At 39.4% G+C, this 14,950-nt stretch overlaps 1 protein-coding gene across 3 annotated transcripts; it reads right to left on the bottom strand.

Moving 5' to 3' along the window:
* Positions 1–1,160: 1,160 nt before the first annotated feature.
* Positions 1,161–14,514, bottom strand: dek (DEK proto-oncogene). 3 transcript variants are annotated; one of them, XM_010885259.3, is made up of 12 exons: positions 14,412–14,514; positions 13,572–13,737; positions 13,253–13,351; positions 7,957–8,066; positions 7,758–7,852; positions 7,526–7,646; positions 5,620–5,907; positions 4,963–5,151; positions 2,014–2,110; positions 1,779–1,924; positions 1,621–1,689; positions 1,161–1,458 (listed from the first exon to the last, which is right to left on the bottom strand). In XM_010885259.3, exons 2-12 carry the CDS (start codon positions 13,732–13,734, stop codon positions 1,438–1,440), a joined length of 1,398 nt encoding a protein of 465 aa, XP_010883561.1. In that variant the 5' UTR covers positions 13,735–13,737; positions 14,412–14,514; the 3' UTR covers positions 1,161–1,437. The 3 variants fall into 3 exon arrangements, with proteins under 3 accessions (XP_010883561.1, XP_010883562.1, XP_010883560.1); XM_010885260.4 differs by lacking the exon at positions 14,412–14,514 and adding an exon at positions 14,306–14,400; XM_010885258.5 differs by lacking the exon at positions 14,412–14,514 and adding an exon at positions 14,089–14,191.
* Between the last annotated feature and the right edge of the window lie 436 nt (positions 14,515–14,950).

Raw genomic sequence — 14,950 nt, 5'->3', positions numbered from 1 at the left:
CTACAACTAACAGCATTCAAACCACTAGGTTCATGAATAATAATATTGATGGAAGGGCTAGTATATCACTAACAGGAATGACACGTGTTGCAGCTTTACAACATTAGCCTTTTTGGTTTATCAAAGTTTAGTCCTTCAATCTTCCCCCAAAAAAAATCTAACGGTTCACCCCATAAATGAAAACACTTGACAGACATGTTCATTCAAAAAGCAGATTTAATTAATATGCAAAACAAATTAAAGAATGTCATTCAATGATACTGTCATTCTGTAAAATTCAATTAACGTTGACCAAAAACTTAGAGCTAAGTAAAAGGTAATGACTACAAAATTAAATCTTTCTAACCTGCTCAAAGATAAATTAGGGATTTAAAACAGGATCTTATCAAAAGAAAGGGTTATAACTAAAGAATCAAAATGTACACATTTACATATAAAATACTGAGTCAAATGAATGCAATCAAGGAGTAAATTTGGCCGAACAACTGATTACTTTACCAAGACTTTTTCAAAACTCAATTTAAACTGCCTGCCATTTTGACCCGCAAAACGTTTACGCAAAATACCTAAAGACAAAGGGTACAATGTAAAATTCAGCACACCACTGCTAGGTGTTCGAAGATACAGCAAAGGGAAGGTACAGCTTTTTCCATAAATGTAGCCTGACAACACATACTGAATTAGTCTGCAGCTCCATCTTTCAACACACATTTTAAACTCAGACTACTTCCATTCATGTTGTGGTAACAAAGGGGAACTGTACTAAACAGTCATCTGATTGTTTCAATTCAGAGTATCAAAGCTAATGGCACATTTTCAAACCAGCACTTTACTTACATGTATTCTGGCTCAACCAATTAGTTGCTGGACCGGGCGGCTCTGAATGTGTTCAAAAACTGTGCAGGGTCAGGATACTTAGACCCAGACTATGTTATAGTGGTTCGCAAAAACAATTACTCTGGACAGCCAGCCAACCACAAAAGGCCAAAAGGAAAAGTAGTGAAAAGCTTATGTTAGGCCCTCATTTTGACTGGTTTATTAAGGAAATGATATTCCTAAATTGCCTAACACACTTCCATTAATAGTAATCGAAAGCAATGAAATTGATAAAAACCAAGTATCTGTGAACAATGTTCGTTCTGCCTGAAGGTACCATTAACTTGAGATCAGTAGGGTGTGTTTATTAACAAAACACACATTATAAACAACCACTTACTTGAATACATAAATCTTAATAAGCATGATAAATATGACCTAAGAGAAGAGAAGTTACTTAATACAGAAACATGTATAAAAGCATTGATTCAAATAAAAAATCTCAAATGAACACAGAAGTAAAACTGGGGTTATAATGAGGTTGCTACATACATTCTCGTGTTAATCCTTTTCCAGATTTGGAACATTCACGTAACACAGTTCTCTTTGTCACAAGGACAGTTATGTTCTTTGGGAAATCAGCTGCAACAAGAAAATAACATGTTTAGTAACCTACAAGACCTACCAACCTTAAAAACTGTGTATGCATCGTATTTCAGAGGGATGCCATGTCTGCGTATTTTGACAGTCTTAATAATGAGCACAGTTCTGCCATTCCTGAACAATAAGAGACAGGAAACTCACCTCTTTTACAGTCTGCTTGACATAGTCCTTCCTGCTGGTCAGGTCATACTCTGGGTATGTGTTGTATACCTGAGACAGAGAAGTTAGTGCTAAAGACTGTCAGAAAGGCAAACCATCACTTTAATATCAGATCAGAGATATGAGTAAAGCAAGCATACTTTCTGGCAGATCTGCTTCATGGTCATCTCCTCTAGGTTTGCGTCTTTCAGAAGCCTCTTCACGGTCTCCTTCAGCTGCTCGTCTGTCGGAGGCTTCTTGATAATCTTTATCAACGGCTCGTCATCGTCCGAGCTGTCGAACGCAGCTATTTAGAACAAGCAGACAAAAATAGAATAATAAGCACCATACAGTAGGTTGGCCAGTGTAGAATTAAACTGCTATAAAAGTACTTACTTTTGCAAGCAGTGGCAGTCTTTTTCTGTCTATTACTGCTGCTGTCGGCTTTCTTGGTCTTAGCAGCCGGCCTCTTTGCTGTAGCTTTCTTTTTTGGCTGAGGAAAAATAAAACATGTTCACTATTACAAGTTAGGGATGAGGACGAAAATTGGAGTGTTTGAAATTAAGTCAGTATTTGAATATGTCCGAGTATACATTTTTGCAATGAAATTCAACACTGAAATAAATAAGCCTGAGCATGCTTTATCTAAACTATTGTCCCATATAAATAAAACTCCAAACATATCTAAATACAATAAAAAAATCTATCATTTTTTACATATGGTGATATAACATGACATTTAAAAGAAAAATTTACACAGCGTTTGTACGTCGTTACTTTTTGAAATGAGCTACATCACGCACGTTTGTTGTTTAAATTTGTTGTTTACGTAGTGGCCCAGTCAGAAAGACAATGGCCCTCATTTATAATTCTTGCGTAGAAATGGGTGTATATGTTGGCCTAAGATTTTGCTTACACTCCTCGCACCGCCTGATTTATGAAGCTGTGCGTACCTTTAAAATCCAGGTGTACGCAATACCTGCCCTTGATAAATGCCGCGGCTGAAAACGACCATCATTAGAACAACACGCCCCTATATATTCAAGTCTCCGCTTCCCCCACGCCCTCTGACGTGGAGATTGAGACGATCACCAGGGAGGTAGAAAGAAATTAAATTGTTTCATTTGGCAGTTTAAAAACGGAATAAAAAATTGTGATGTGGAGTACCATTCATTCACATTAGTAATTGCATGACAATTTGTAATATTCGTCTTATTTTATGATATTTATTATTAATGAGGTTTATTGTTATTTAGAAGAAGAATGTCGTTATTATTATTTTTTCTATTATTATTATTTAAAAGAAGAAGAATGTCATTTTTATTATTTTGTCAGTCTGAATTAATATTTTGGTCATTAAAAGCCTTTTATTACTGAACCCAGTCCATGCGCAACTGCCGGGCCTGAAACACTGAAACGTCATGTAAAGCGCACAGGCTCGCATCTGAAGGAATACATATAAATCAAATGCTTTGGTAAAGTCACACAAATTAAACATTGAAGTCCTTGTTGCACAAAACTAAACACTGAAGTTTTTTTTTTTTTTTTTACAGTGGGTCATAATATATATCTTTTAGTTTGTCAGTGCGTTAGGATTTTATTTCTGCGCATTTCCGCACTAACTCAGAACGTGCGTACACCACCTCCTGAGCTGGCGTAGGATTTGAGAGTGCCGTACGCCAACGTCCATATTGATAAATCTCAAAGTCACTGTGGTTTTGGGTGTACGCTGGAAATTTGGTGTACGCACTTTTGATAAATGAGGGCCAATATGTCCTGTTAGCAAGTGGATGACTGTTCACTAAATAAATGGAAGTTGGAAAACATTTACATCTGAAGGTGCTTGGGAAGTGCAGAAAAAGCAACACTACCGTTCAAAAGATTGGGGTCACTTAGATATGTCCTTGTTTTCCATGAAAAAATACATGAAATTAATGAGAATAGGAAATATTGCAAAACAAACAGGAAATAAACTCACCTAAGGATTATTAGGAACACTGTGTTTGACCCCCTTTCGCCTTCAGAACTGCCTTAATTCTACGTGGCATTGATTCAACAAGGTGCTGAAAGCATTCTATAGAAATGTTGGCCCATATTGATAGGATAGCATCTTGCAGTTGATGGAGATTTGTGGGATGCACATCTAGGGCACGAAGCTCCCATTCCACCACATCCCAAAGATGCTCTATTGGGTTGAGATCTGGTGACTGTGGGGGCCATTTCAGTACAGTGAACTCATTCTCATGTTCAAGAAACACATTTGAAATGATTCGAGCTTTGTGACATGGTGCATTATCCTGCTGGAAGTAGCCATCAGAGGATGGGTACATGGTGGTCATAAAGGGATGGACATGGCCAAATTTTGACTCTACCATCTGAATGTCTCAACAGAAATCGAGACTCATCAGACCAGGCAACATTCCTCCAGTCTTCAACTGTCCAATTTTGGTGAGCTCGTGCAAATTGTAGCCTCTTTTTCCTATTTGTAGTGGAGATGAGTGGTACCCGGTGGGGTCTTCTGCTGTTGTAGCCCATCCGCCTCAAGGTTGTGCGTGTTGTGGCTTCACAAATGCTTTGCTGCATACCTTGGTTTTAACGAGTGGTTATTTCAGTCAAAGTTGCTCTTCTATCAGCTTGAATCAGTCGGCCCATTCTCCTCTGAGCTCTAGCATCAACAAGGCATTTTCGCCCACAGGACTGCCGCATACTGGATGTTTTTCCCTTTTCACACCATTCTTTGTAAACCCTAGAAATGGTTGTGCGTGAAAATCCCAGTAACTGAACAGATTGTGAAATACTCAGAGCGGCCCGTCTGGCACCAACAACCATGCCACGCTCAAATTTGCTTAAATCACCTTTCTTTTCCATTCTGACATTCAGTTTGGAGTTCAGGAGATTGTCTTGACCAGGACCACACCCCTAAATGCATTGAAGCAACTGCCATGTGATTGGTTGATTAGATAATTGCATTCATGAGAAATTGAACAGGTGTTCCTAATAATCCTTTAGGTGAGTATAATAACTGACAAGTTTAGAAATAATGATTTTTAATTGAAATAATAATTGTGTCCTTCAATCTTTGCTTTTGTCAAAGAATCCTCAATTTGCAGAAATTACCATAATTTCACATTTATAAACCTGAGGCAAAATTATATGCTAATTAAATCAGGGTTTGCAATAACCTAGGTTGTTGGCCAGTTGTGTGCTTCCAACATATTAGTGGCATAATTACAAAATAGGGAAATGATGTATTCACCAACCATTCAAGTATGTATGCCACAAAGCAAACACACGGTTAAGTTATACTCTGTTTACACAGGAGACAGAAGACCACAACATTCTCACCTTCTCAACGTCACTGTGCATGCCCTCCTCCTCCTCCTCCTCCTCCTCATCATCATCATCGTTATCTGAATCAGATATGTCAGAGTCTTGCTCCATCTTCTTTCTGGCAGGCGCTGTCTTTTTTGCTGGTGGTGCATGCTTCTTGGCGGGGGTTCTCTTACTCTTGGCTGCTGGCTTTGACTTGACGTCCTTATTGAAAAGATGGAAGGTTATTCTATGGTTAATGGTTGAGTGCTAGAACAGACTGACAGAATCAATTCTGAATGGAGCTGAATGCTATTTAATTCCAAATTAGTTAATTTGAGTTAAACCAAATGAAAATTAATTTGAATTAAAGAAATGAGTGAAAATCAGATGACTTAATCTAGAGCACCATCACTTTGTTTGACAGCTTGGGAGTAAAAACTGAATGCGTGTTGTGTATTCTTTGCAATAATAAGTAGTATTTCTCTTTAATGAAAGACATGTCAAATTAATCAAACGTTTGTGTTTCAACATTTTGGGTTGCCAGACATTCTAGGTTCAATGTGCAGTACTCATAGGTGCTCCAACTAGGCCAGAGAGCTCAAGCTACTACTACGGAAAAAGTATTATGAACATGTGTCTGTTATCATCACTTGGTCACAGAGCTACAGCCAGCATACTGCATTCCCTTACCTCATCCTCCTCATTGTCATCGTCATCAGAATCATCAGTCAACACTTTCTCCTTCATTCTGGATATCCCACTCTTCTTTTCGCTGATCGACTTCTCTACTTCTGCCGTGACCCCTGGCTCACCATCATCATCGTCGTCACTGCTAGAGTCCGTGACGATGGCTTTAGACTTGCTCTCTGCTTTGGCTTTCCGAGGGCTACTGGATGTACTCTTTGCCTTAGTCTTGCTCTTAGAGTCTTTGGTTGAGATGTTCTTTTTTGACTTCTTCTTCCGCTTAGACATCACAGGCTGCAGATGGGATGAAGAGTATTATATTGTTTTTTATTATATATATTTTTTAATTACATTGTTTTTCAGGATGTTATTTGTGAAGACATTTGTGAACGAGATTAAAATATTGTTTCTCAGGCATGGCAGGTGTGTACATACTGGTTTCACCTTTTATAAATGACAATTTCATTTATAGTCCCTTTATTTTCAGTCAACCAACAGCCTACTGACCAAAGAAACTAGTCGCCTGATTGGGGTCATCCCTGCAGTTGTACAAATATTTTTAGACTACAGTAGGGATAAACAATATATGACCCCAATGCAGTTACACACTACCCCATGTCAGAGAGGAGAAATTATATTTGGGACAGGTTTTTAGTATAAAGGTAGAACAACACAACAGTGCCACTCAAATGAGATTAAATCATTTCGGGACTGTGGTGACAGCACTGAATCCAGAGATTATACACACGCCTTTTTTAATAGGAAATTTGTTTTTTGAGTAGGTTGTGTTTTGTCTCTACTGAAGTCACTAATTGATGCCAACAAGTAAATATCTGATCACTAATAAGGAGACAATTCCTTAGTTACGATTGAAGCTAACATGTGTAATGTCAGGAACACTGTAGGACAACTATTTTCTGTTACTATAAGTCACTTGCAGTCCATTAATCACTAACTTCCAGTTTTCCCTTGTTACACAGCAACATGTCAGACGACTAACTTCCAGTTTTCAATTGTTACACAGCAACATGTCAGATGACTAACTTCCAGTTTTCACTTGTTTCACAGCAAAATGTCAGATGCTCATCTCACAGGTACTGCAGGTCCCAGCTCAATCTAACCAACAGGTCATTGAAATGATCACACTCCTGTTTAGTGCAGTATATTTTGTACAATAAGCACCTAGGGATAAGTTAAGGGATATAAGAATGTGTCGTATTGAAAGAAGAGAAAGCAGCTTTTACACCGGGAAAAGCCCAGTAATAGACATGTATAGTATGTGTTCAACTCCCTTACTTTCCATAATTGTTGTGGTTAATTTTCAGCACTAATGACAGGTAAAACTCTACCTCAACAATTTACATATGTGCCAAAATTTGTGTGAGCCTCAATTTTTCAATTTAGGAACACATTTGCAAAATGCCCAAGTATGGCCACGCACTGAGAAGTTACTGGACAGGTCGGGCCGGAGACTGATGGGATTCCTCTAGTCCAACACGTTTCCACGCTGCATTGTCGGTCACTGACCGTTGCAACTATTATGAAAACATTTGTCTGGTACTCTGATGAACAAAGACTACGAATGCACCGATATCGGCCACAAATCAGTATCACCAAACATAGGTAAAAAAGTAATCATCGGCTATCGACCAGTTCCTCAAAACGGCTGTTCTTGACTGATTGGTTGCAGAAACTATGACAATCTGCAATCTTGATGATGTGCAAAAAGCTGTGACATGACTAAAAGCGTAGAAACATAAAGGTACAGAAAACACTGGTATTGGCTGATTTTTCCACAAGCCATCAAGATTGGCCAAGAATGCTCATATTTGCACATCACTAACAGAAGTCACACTCATAATGTAGCTACCGTTAAAGATTTGTTTATTCAATTATAAAACCTCTAACTCACTTTTCCTGATATTCTGGGACTCATGAGGAAATGTATTATTCGGTCGATGAGGACCGACTGGTTTCCTCCCTTCTCCAGGTCCAACACCGTGCAGATGGTCCTCAACTTGGCGCATGTTAACCTGAATCACAGGATACAGGAAAACAATCAAACAAAAATATATTTCAAATATTGTTTAAACATGATAGGACGTTTGCCTCATAAATCAATGCTGAGTAACCTTTTCTCTTACTTCATCATCCTCTCCTTTTTCTTTAAATAGGGATCACTGTCAACCTCAAACGGGAATCCATTGAAGAGCCGCATGTTTTTCCTCATTGTGGCAATCTGAGGAGAAAACCATTAACAATGACACACATGATTTGTTTAACCACGTGCAGGTGTCCACTGTCACATAAGTTTCCCTTTGAAAACATGTAAGGTACACTTACCTTACCTGGCATATCAAAGAGAATGATATGAAGGGGTTTTAGATCTGGGACCTTCAGCTTTCCAAGCTGGTGATTAACTCGTGCAATGTCTCCCAATTTATCTCCGCTACCTGAGGGTGGGAAAATTAGGGGTAACCTGTTAAATGTTGAACTGACTACTGACGGCAATGTGATATGGGATACCAGTGGCGCTGGTACAGTAGCATCAACACAGACTACAAGACCGAGCACTTGTATGCAGGTTTCATTCAGCTTCATAAAAAGCCCAACAAATATACCTTTGAGCCCAAGGAAAGCCAAGTGGATCATTTTTGGCAGTGAGCCAAAAGGTGACATCAACTTCGTGAGCCAAAAGGTGACATTTTATGTAGTATTGGAAAGCTTTATGAACTAGCTGTCTCTCTATACTTGAAAATCCAAAGGCGGTCCTATCGTTTAAAATATATATGGATGGATAAATATTTGAAATAGGCGCTGACCTGGCTTCGATTAGCGAACTAATGCTTTTTAGGGACGGATATGCCTATTCAGAAAGTTTCCTAGTCAGTGGTGTAGCACCCAGCAGTCCGGGTAGAGCAGTTGAGGGGAAGGTCAAGTGCACAGTTATAGCTGGCAAATCTGCCAGACTAATGTCAAAAGGTAGTAATGGGAACAGTACTGAACTCATGTGCATTGTTACTCGTCACAGTCATTTTTATTAAACTGTCATATCTACCAATGTATAGTCTTAAACAAGAAAAGGTATGAGGCAAGCTTAGTTCGGCCAGCCCACGATAAGAAGTGATAAATGTTGTTGCGATGATTTCGAATTGGGGTATCCCATGTGAAAGGCTGTGTCTTTAACCACTACGCCACTAAACTATATGTGTTCCGAGTTTAGATTATTTTGTCATGCATTAACATCACACCAACTTGGAATATTTCACTAGACACCATTAATCATTGTGTTAAACTGACTCATGTTTCTTATTAAGTTTACCTCCACCACAAACAGCCACTGGACGTTTAAACAACAGATTAGCCAGTAATAGGCTTACTAGTATCTACTAAGTTAATACTTGGAATAGTCACAAGAATTAAGCAATTGCTAGCGAGACTGAAGATAAAATTTACACTGCCAAAGCTATTTAATTTCATGGCTAAACAACGTTAGTTTTTCTTTCATTGGTGAATGACACTGATACAATAACTATCAATATAGGTAATGATGAATTACTTTGTCAAGTGAAAAGACGAGAGAATCGTGGAAACCCCTCCTCTTTTACTACACAAGGGGTTGTGATCTACTGTATATTACACCAAAATTCATGCACGGAAAAGTACACGGAAATCCACCAGAAACAGTTGCAAAATAACCATGAACAGTTTTATTTTAAGCTTACTATAACGCAGCTACTGAAGGTTGTAGGCAGTGAAGTTTTTGTCAATCTGTCAAATTGTGATGTCTAAACGACTGGGTGAGCATCTCCAAAACTGCTGCCCTAGTGGGGTGTCCCTGATCTGCAGTGGTCAATACCTATCAAAAGTGGAAGGAAAAGCGGTGAACCAGCGACAGGGTCATGGGCGGCCAAGGTGAATTGATGCACATGGGGGGCAAAGGCTGGCCCGTGTGTTCCGACCCAACAGACGAGCTACTGTAGCTCAAACTGCTAAAAAAGTTCATGCTGGTCCTGAAAATGTCAGAACACACAATGCATCAGTTTTTTGCATATGGGCCTGTGTAGCCGAAGACCAGTCAGGGTGACCATACTGACCCCTGTCCACTGCTGAAAGTGCCTACAATGGGCATGTGAGCATCAGAACTGGAACACGGAGCAATGGAAGAAGATTGCCTGGTTTGATGAATCACGTTTCATTTTACATCACGTGGATGGCCAGGGGCGTGTGCGTCGCTGGCTGAAAACAGAGTTCTGCCCGTCAGAGGAGGTAGAGTTGTAGATAACTGGTTCTCTTTTTGGGACTCTCCCAGAAATAGGGCCAGCCCTGATCTGCTGAAGAGCGATGGACTCCATCCTAGCTGGAGTGGTACTCTTCTTTTATCTAGGAACATTGACAGGAGTCTCACTCCTATAACTTTAACATGAGATAGGGTGCAGGTCAGGCTGCAGGCTGTTAGCCAGCCTGCTAGCATAGTGGAGTCTGTCAATAGCATAACCAGAGTAGTTAGTACAGTTTTACCTATTGCCACTGTGACTCGTTCCAGGCTGAGAAAAGTTAAACAAGGTAGTGCTACCAATAGTAACCTTATAAAGATAAAGCCTTCCTCCACCTCGGACAGAAATAAAAATGACTATCACATCGCATCTCAAAATGGGACTCCTAAATGTTAGATCCCTTGCTCCAAAGGCAGTTGAAGTAAATTAATTAATCTCCGATCATAAACTAGATGTTATTGGCTTGTGTGAAATGTGGGTAAAGCCTGATGAATTCACTGCCCTAAATGAGGCCTCTCCTCCTGGCTATACTAGTGATCCTATCCCCAGGTCGTCTGGGGCCTCCCCCAGATAGGGCCACAGTGTCAGCGGATCCCCGTCTCAGTCCCAAGGTCTTACGCAGCTATATTATTGTGCTGGGGGAGTAGGGTCAGTACTCCTACTCCACTATAAATCCTTGTAGATATAAGGAATGCATTTTCAAAATTTTCGGTGTCTCCTGCCGTTTTAAACTTAGAGGACATGAGGTCCAGGTCCACACCTGAGGAGTACCTGGCTTGAAAGACCTGTTGCTGTCCCTGTCCAAAGTCCTCCTGGTTGTGTTGCAGATCAAGACGATACCTGACGATATCAGCTGCCACTGAGCTGACACCTCCCCCTCCCCCATGTTGTCCCTGTCCATCTGGTCATGCTTCCAATCTGGACTATATATACACAGGTGCTGGTCATATAATTAGAATATCATCAAAAAGTTGATTTCAGTAATTCCATTCAAAAAGTGAAACTTGTATAATGTATAAATTCATTCCACACAGACTGACATATTTCAAGTGTTTATTTCTTTTAATTTTTATGATTATAACTGACAACTAACAAAAACCCCTAATTCGGTATATCAGAAAATTTGAATATCTCTAGGCAACACAATCATGGGGAAGACTGCTGACTTGACAGCTGTCCAAAAGACGACCATTGACACCTTGCACAAGGAGGGCAAGACACAAATGGTCATTGCTAAAGAGGCTGGCTGTTCACAGAGCTCTGTGTCCAAGCACATTAATAGAGGCGAAGGGAAGAAAAAGATGTTAGAAAAAAAATGTATAAGCAATAGGGATAACCTCACCCTGGAGAGGATTGTGAAACAAAACCCATTCAGTCCACAAAGAGTGGACTGAAGCTGGAGTCAGTGCTTCAAGAACCACCATGCACAGATGTATGCAAGACATGGGTTTCAGCTGTCACATTCCTTGTGTCAAGCCACTCTTGAACAAGACACAGCGTCAGAAGCATCTCGCCTGGGCTAAAGACAAAAAGGACAGGACTGCTGCTGAGTGGTCCAAAGTTATGTTCTCTGATGAAAGTACATTTTGCATTTCCTTTGGAAATCAAGGTCCCAGAGTCTGGAGGAAGAGAGGAGAGGCAGAGAATCCACGTTGCTTGAAGTCCAGTGTAAAGTTTCCACAGTCAGTGATGGTTTGGGGTGCCATGACATCTGCTAGTGTTGGTCTACTGTGTTTTTTGAGGTCCAAGATCAACGCAGCCGTCTACCAGGAAGTTTTAGAGCACTTCATGCTTCCTGCTGCTGACCAACTTTATGGAGATGCAGATTTCATTTTCCAACAGGACTTGGCACCTGCACACAGTGCCAAAGCTACCAGTACCTGATTTAAGGACTATGGTATCTCTGTTCTTAATTGGCCAGCCAACTCCCCTGACCTTAACCCTATAGAAAATCTATGGGGTATTGTGTAGAGGAAGATGCGATACGCCAGACCCAACAATGCAGAAGAGCTGAAGGCCACTATCAGAGCAACCTGGGCTCTCATAACACCTGAGCAGTGCCACAGACTGATCAACTCCATGCCATGCCGCATTGCTTCAGTAATTCAGACAAAAGGAGCCCCAACTAAGTATTGAGTGCTGTACATGCTCATACTTTTCATGTTCGTAATTTTCAGTTGGCCAACATTTCTAAAAATTATCTTTTTGTATTGGTCTTAAGTAATATTCTAATTTTCGGAGATACTGATTTGGGGATTTTCATTAGTTGTCAGTTATAATCATCACAATTAAAAGAAATAAACATTTGAAATATATCAGTCTGTGTGTAATGAATGAATATAATATACAAGTTTCACTTTTTGAATGGAATTACTGACATAAATCAACTTTTTGATGATATTCTAATCATATGACAAGCACCTGTAGACTCTGGACTCAGCTCACATGCATTAATTAATTATAAACTGTTTTACTCTTAATATGTTCACCCGGGACAGCCAGAAGAGGACTGGTCACCCCTCTGAGCCTAGTTCCTCTCTAAGTTTCTTCCTAAATTTCGGCCTTCTTAGGGAGTTTTTCCTAGCCACTGAAATTCAACACTACTATTTTTTCCTCCTTGGGGTTTAAAGCCAGGTATTTTGTAAATGCACTTTGTGACAACTGCTTAAGAAAAAAGGGCTTTATAAATAAATTAGATTGACTGAGTGATCTTAGCACACGTTTGTACTATTGTGAATTAGATACTTATGGCATACTTAGTAGATTTCTAGACTAGTTGGGAGGACATTGAATCGTGTTGCTATGTAACTATGTTTTGTATTTTAACTTTATTACTTGATTGGTGTACATTGTATAACTTTGGAATATTGAGTACTACCACATTCCTCATTCATCTTCACCTTAAGCTTGCAGGGTTACTGACAATTACACTCAAGTCGAAGTGACCAGACTTGACATCCTTGAGTTCTGGGTCTCTAGTTAGGCCCAGGAACATATGCCATTTAATGTTACGCTCATGACAAAAGGAGTAGCTAACCTTTACTAATGACTTCCAACATATGGTCATTAACAATAAAATTAATTTACAAATATGGAGTCAGATTATATATGTCTGTTTATTTCAGGGGTGTCAAACTGATTCCACTGAGGGCCAAGTGTCTGCAGGTTTTTCTTTTAAATTTGTTTCCAGTTAAGGCCTAAACAACCAGGTGAGGGTGCTCAGATGAGAATGTAATGGTTTTATAAATATAACTCCATAATACTATCAACACAGCCCAGTAGCCCACTAACATGTGTATGCAAATGGGCAACAACAATAATGAACTTGACAGAGTATGTTCTATAGACATGAGGCATCTTACCAATTTCAACTTTCAGCACCCTCTTCGGTTTCACAACCTGAAAATCAAGTCTTTTCACCAACTTCTTCTCCCTCTTCCCTTCAACTATTTGAGAGAGACCTGCAAGAACAGAAGTCAAAGTCAAAACAAATTCAGAACTGGTAATTCATTGACATTTTGCAAACCAGGAATGTTAGTGTAATAACATGGGTTTCATAGACGCAGAAATGGGGAAGGTTGAGGAGACATAACTACCAAGATACCTAAACTATTGCTAAACTATTAATGAACATAGTGTAAGACAGGAAAACAGGTATAAAAAACAATTAAATGATCATACTTATGTCTCTCCTTATTTCATTTTGTGGTTTCTGAGGCTTTTCTGGTGAGTCTTCCATGTCTGTTGGTTCCTTCTCATCTCTCTCCTCTGACAAGGGGCAACCCTCCATCTTTTCATCCATGTTTTTAGTTACGTCAGTGCACTTGGTAACATCCGCTGACATGACCTGTTGTGGGAAGAAAGCAGTTTAACATCATTTCAGACAGATATCCTTTTAGAAGCACCCATACTATATAGCAATTTTTTTGCGTTAATAATATAGACAAACGCCTAACAAAGTACATTTTCAGTTGAAATTGACTATATCCGAAAACAGTTCAAGGCTAACCAATTAAATTATACATCGCGGCACCCGGGGCAGACACATGATTTGGCGCGCAAGAAGTCTGTTTTGAAAACAAGTTAGCTTGTAACGTCATAATACAGTTAAAGTTATCTAGCCAGACACAGAACTGTATTTACGTTCGCTTTGTCTCTAACCAAGTATACCAACACACTTCTGCATCACATAACCTACCCGAAAACGAACCATTACAGTTAATTTGGCAATGAGTGTAACGCACTAACATGAACGATATAGCTAACGCTAGCTGCGAGCTAGCTAAACCAAGAACACCCTCCTTCGGTTGTTACTGATGTTAGCTAACGTTAGGTACAATACTGTACAGCCAGGAGCTGGCTGTAGTCCGCGTAATAGCGTTAAGTCAGCTACAACAAAGGCAGTTCTTTTGTACCTTCAGAATGCAATGGAAAAATATTTAATACAGTAAATGTTAACAGTTTCACTCTTTCGAAATCTATAAACTAGAAAGATATATGCCGATATATTTAAAACGTCACCTTATCAGACACCAACCAGGATTGGATCAGCTTCGAAATGGAGATGGCGGGTTTCAGTGTGGGCGGAACTTTCTTCTTCTTCTTTGTGTTTTTTTATGGATCTCACCGATAACATGTATTACCGCCTACTACTGGATGGGATGACTGCTAAGAAACTTCAGCGCAAACATAGCATGATGAAAATATGTATCTAGCCTACAATTGTAAAACAAACAGAAAACCCTGCGCCTCCTGTCTGTTAACTTGTTCTACGCGTCCCTTATTCACACGAGAATAGCGATGGTTCGTTTGTTCGTTGGTATCCTGGGTATCTTTACATTTTTATCCCAAACAATTCTTGTGACATGGCACATGACATGTATGTAGTAAAAATTAAGAAATACATGAAGTAAAAAATATAGCAATAATTTACATAACAATGTAAAGTAACAGTAGCTTAAAAAATGTAGAATGGCGAATATAGACAATATGGTTAGAAGCATTGAATATCATAAATATAATATAAGTGTGATATGCCTATGAATTGTACATGCAAAGAA

This window comes from Esox lucius, chromosome 20 (assembly GCF_011004845.1).
Source record: "Esox lucius isolate fEsoLuc1 chromosome 20, fEsoLuc1.pri, whole genome shotgun sequence".
Taxonomy (NCBI): domain Eukaryota; kingdom Metazoa; phylum Chordata; class Actinopteri; order Esociformes; family Esocidae; genus Esox; species Esox lucius.
This window is presented reverse-complemented; position numbering and strand designations above follow the sequence as displayed.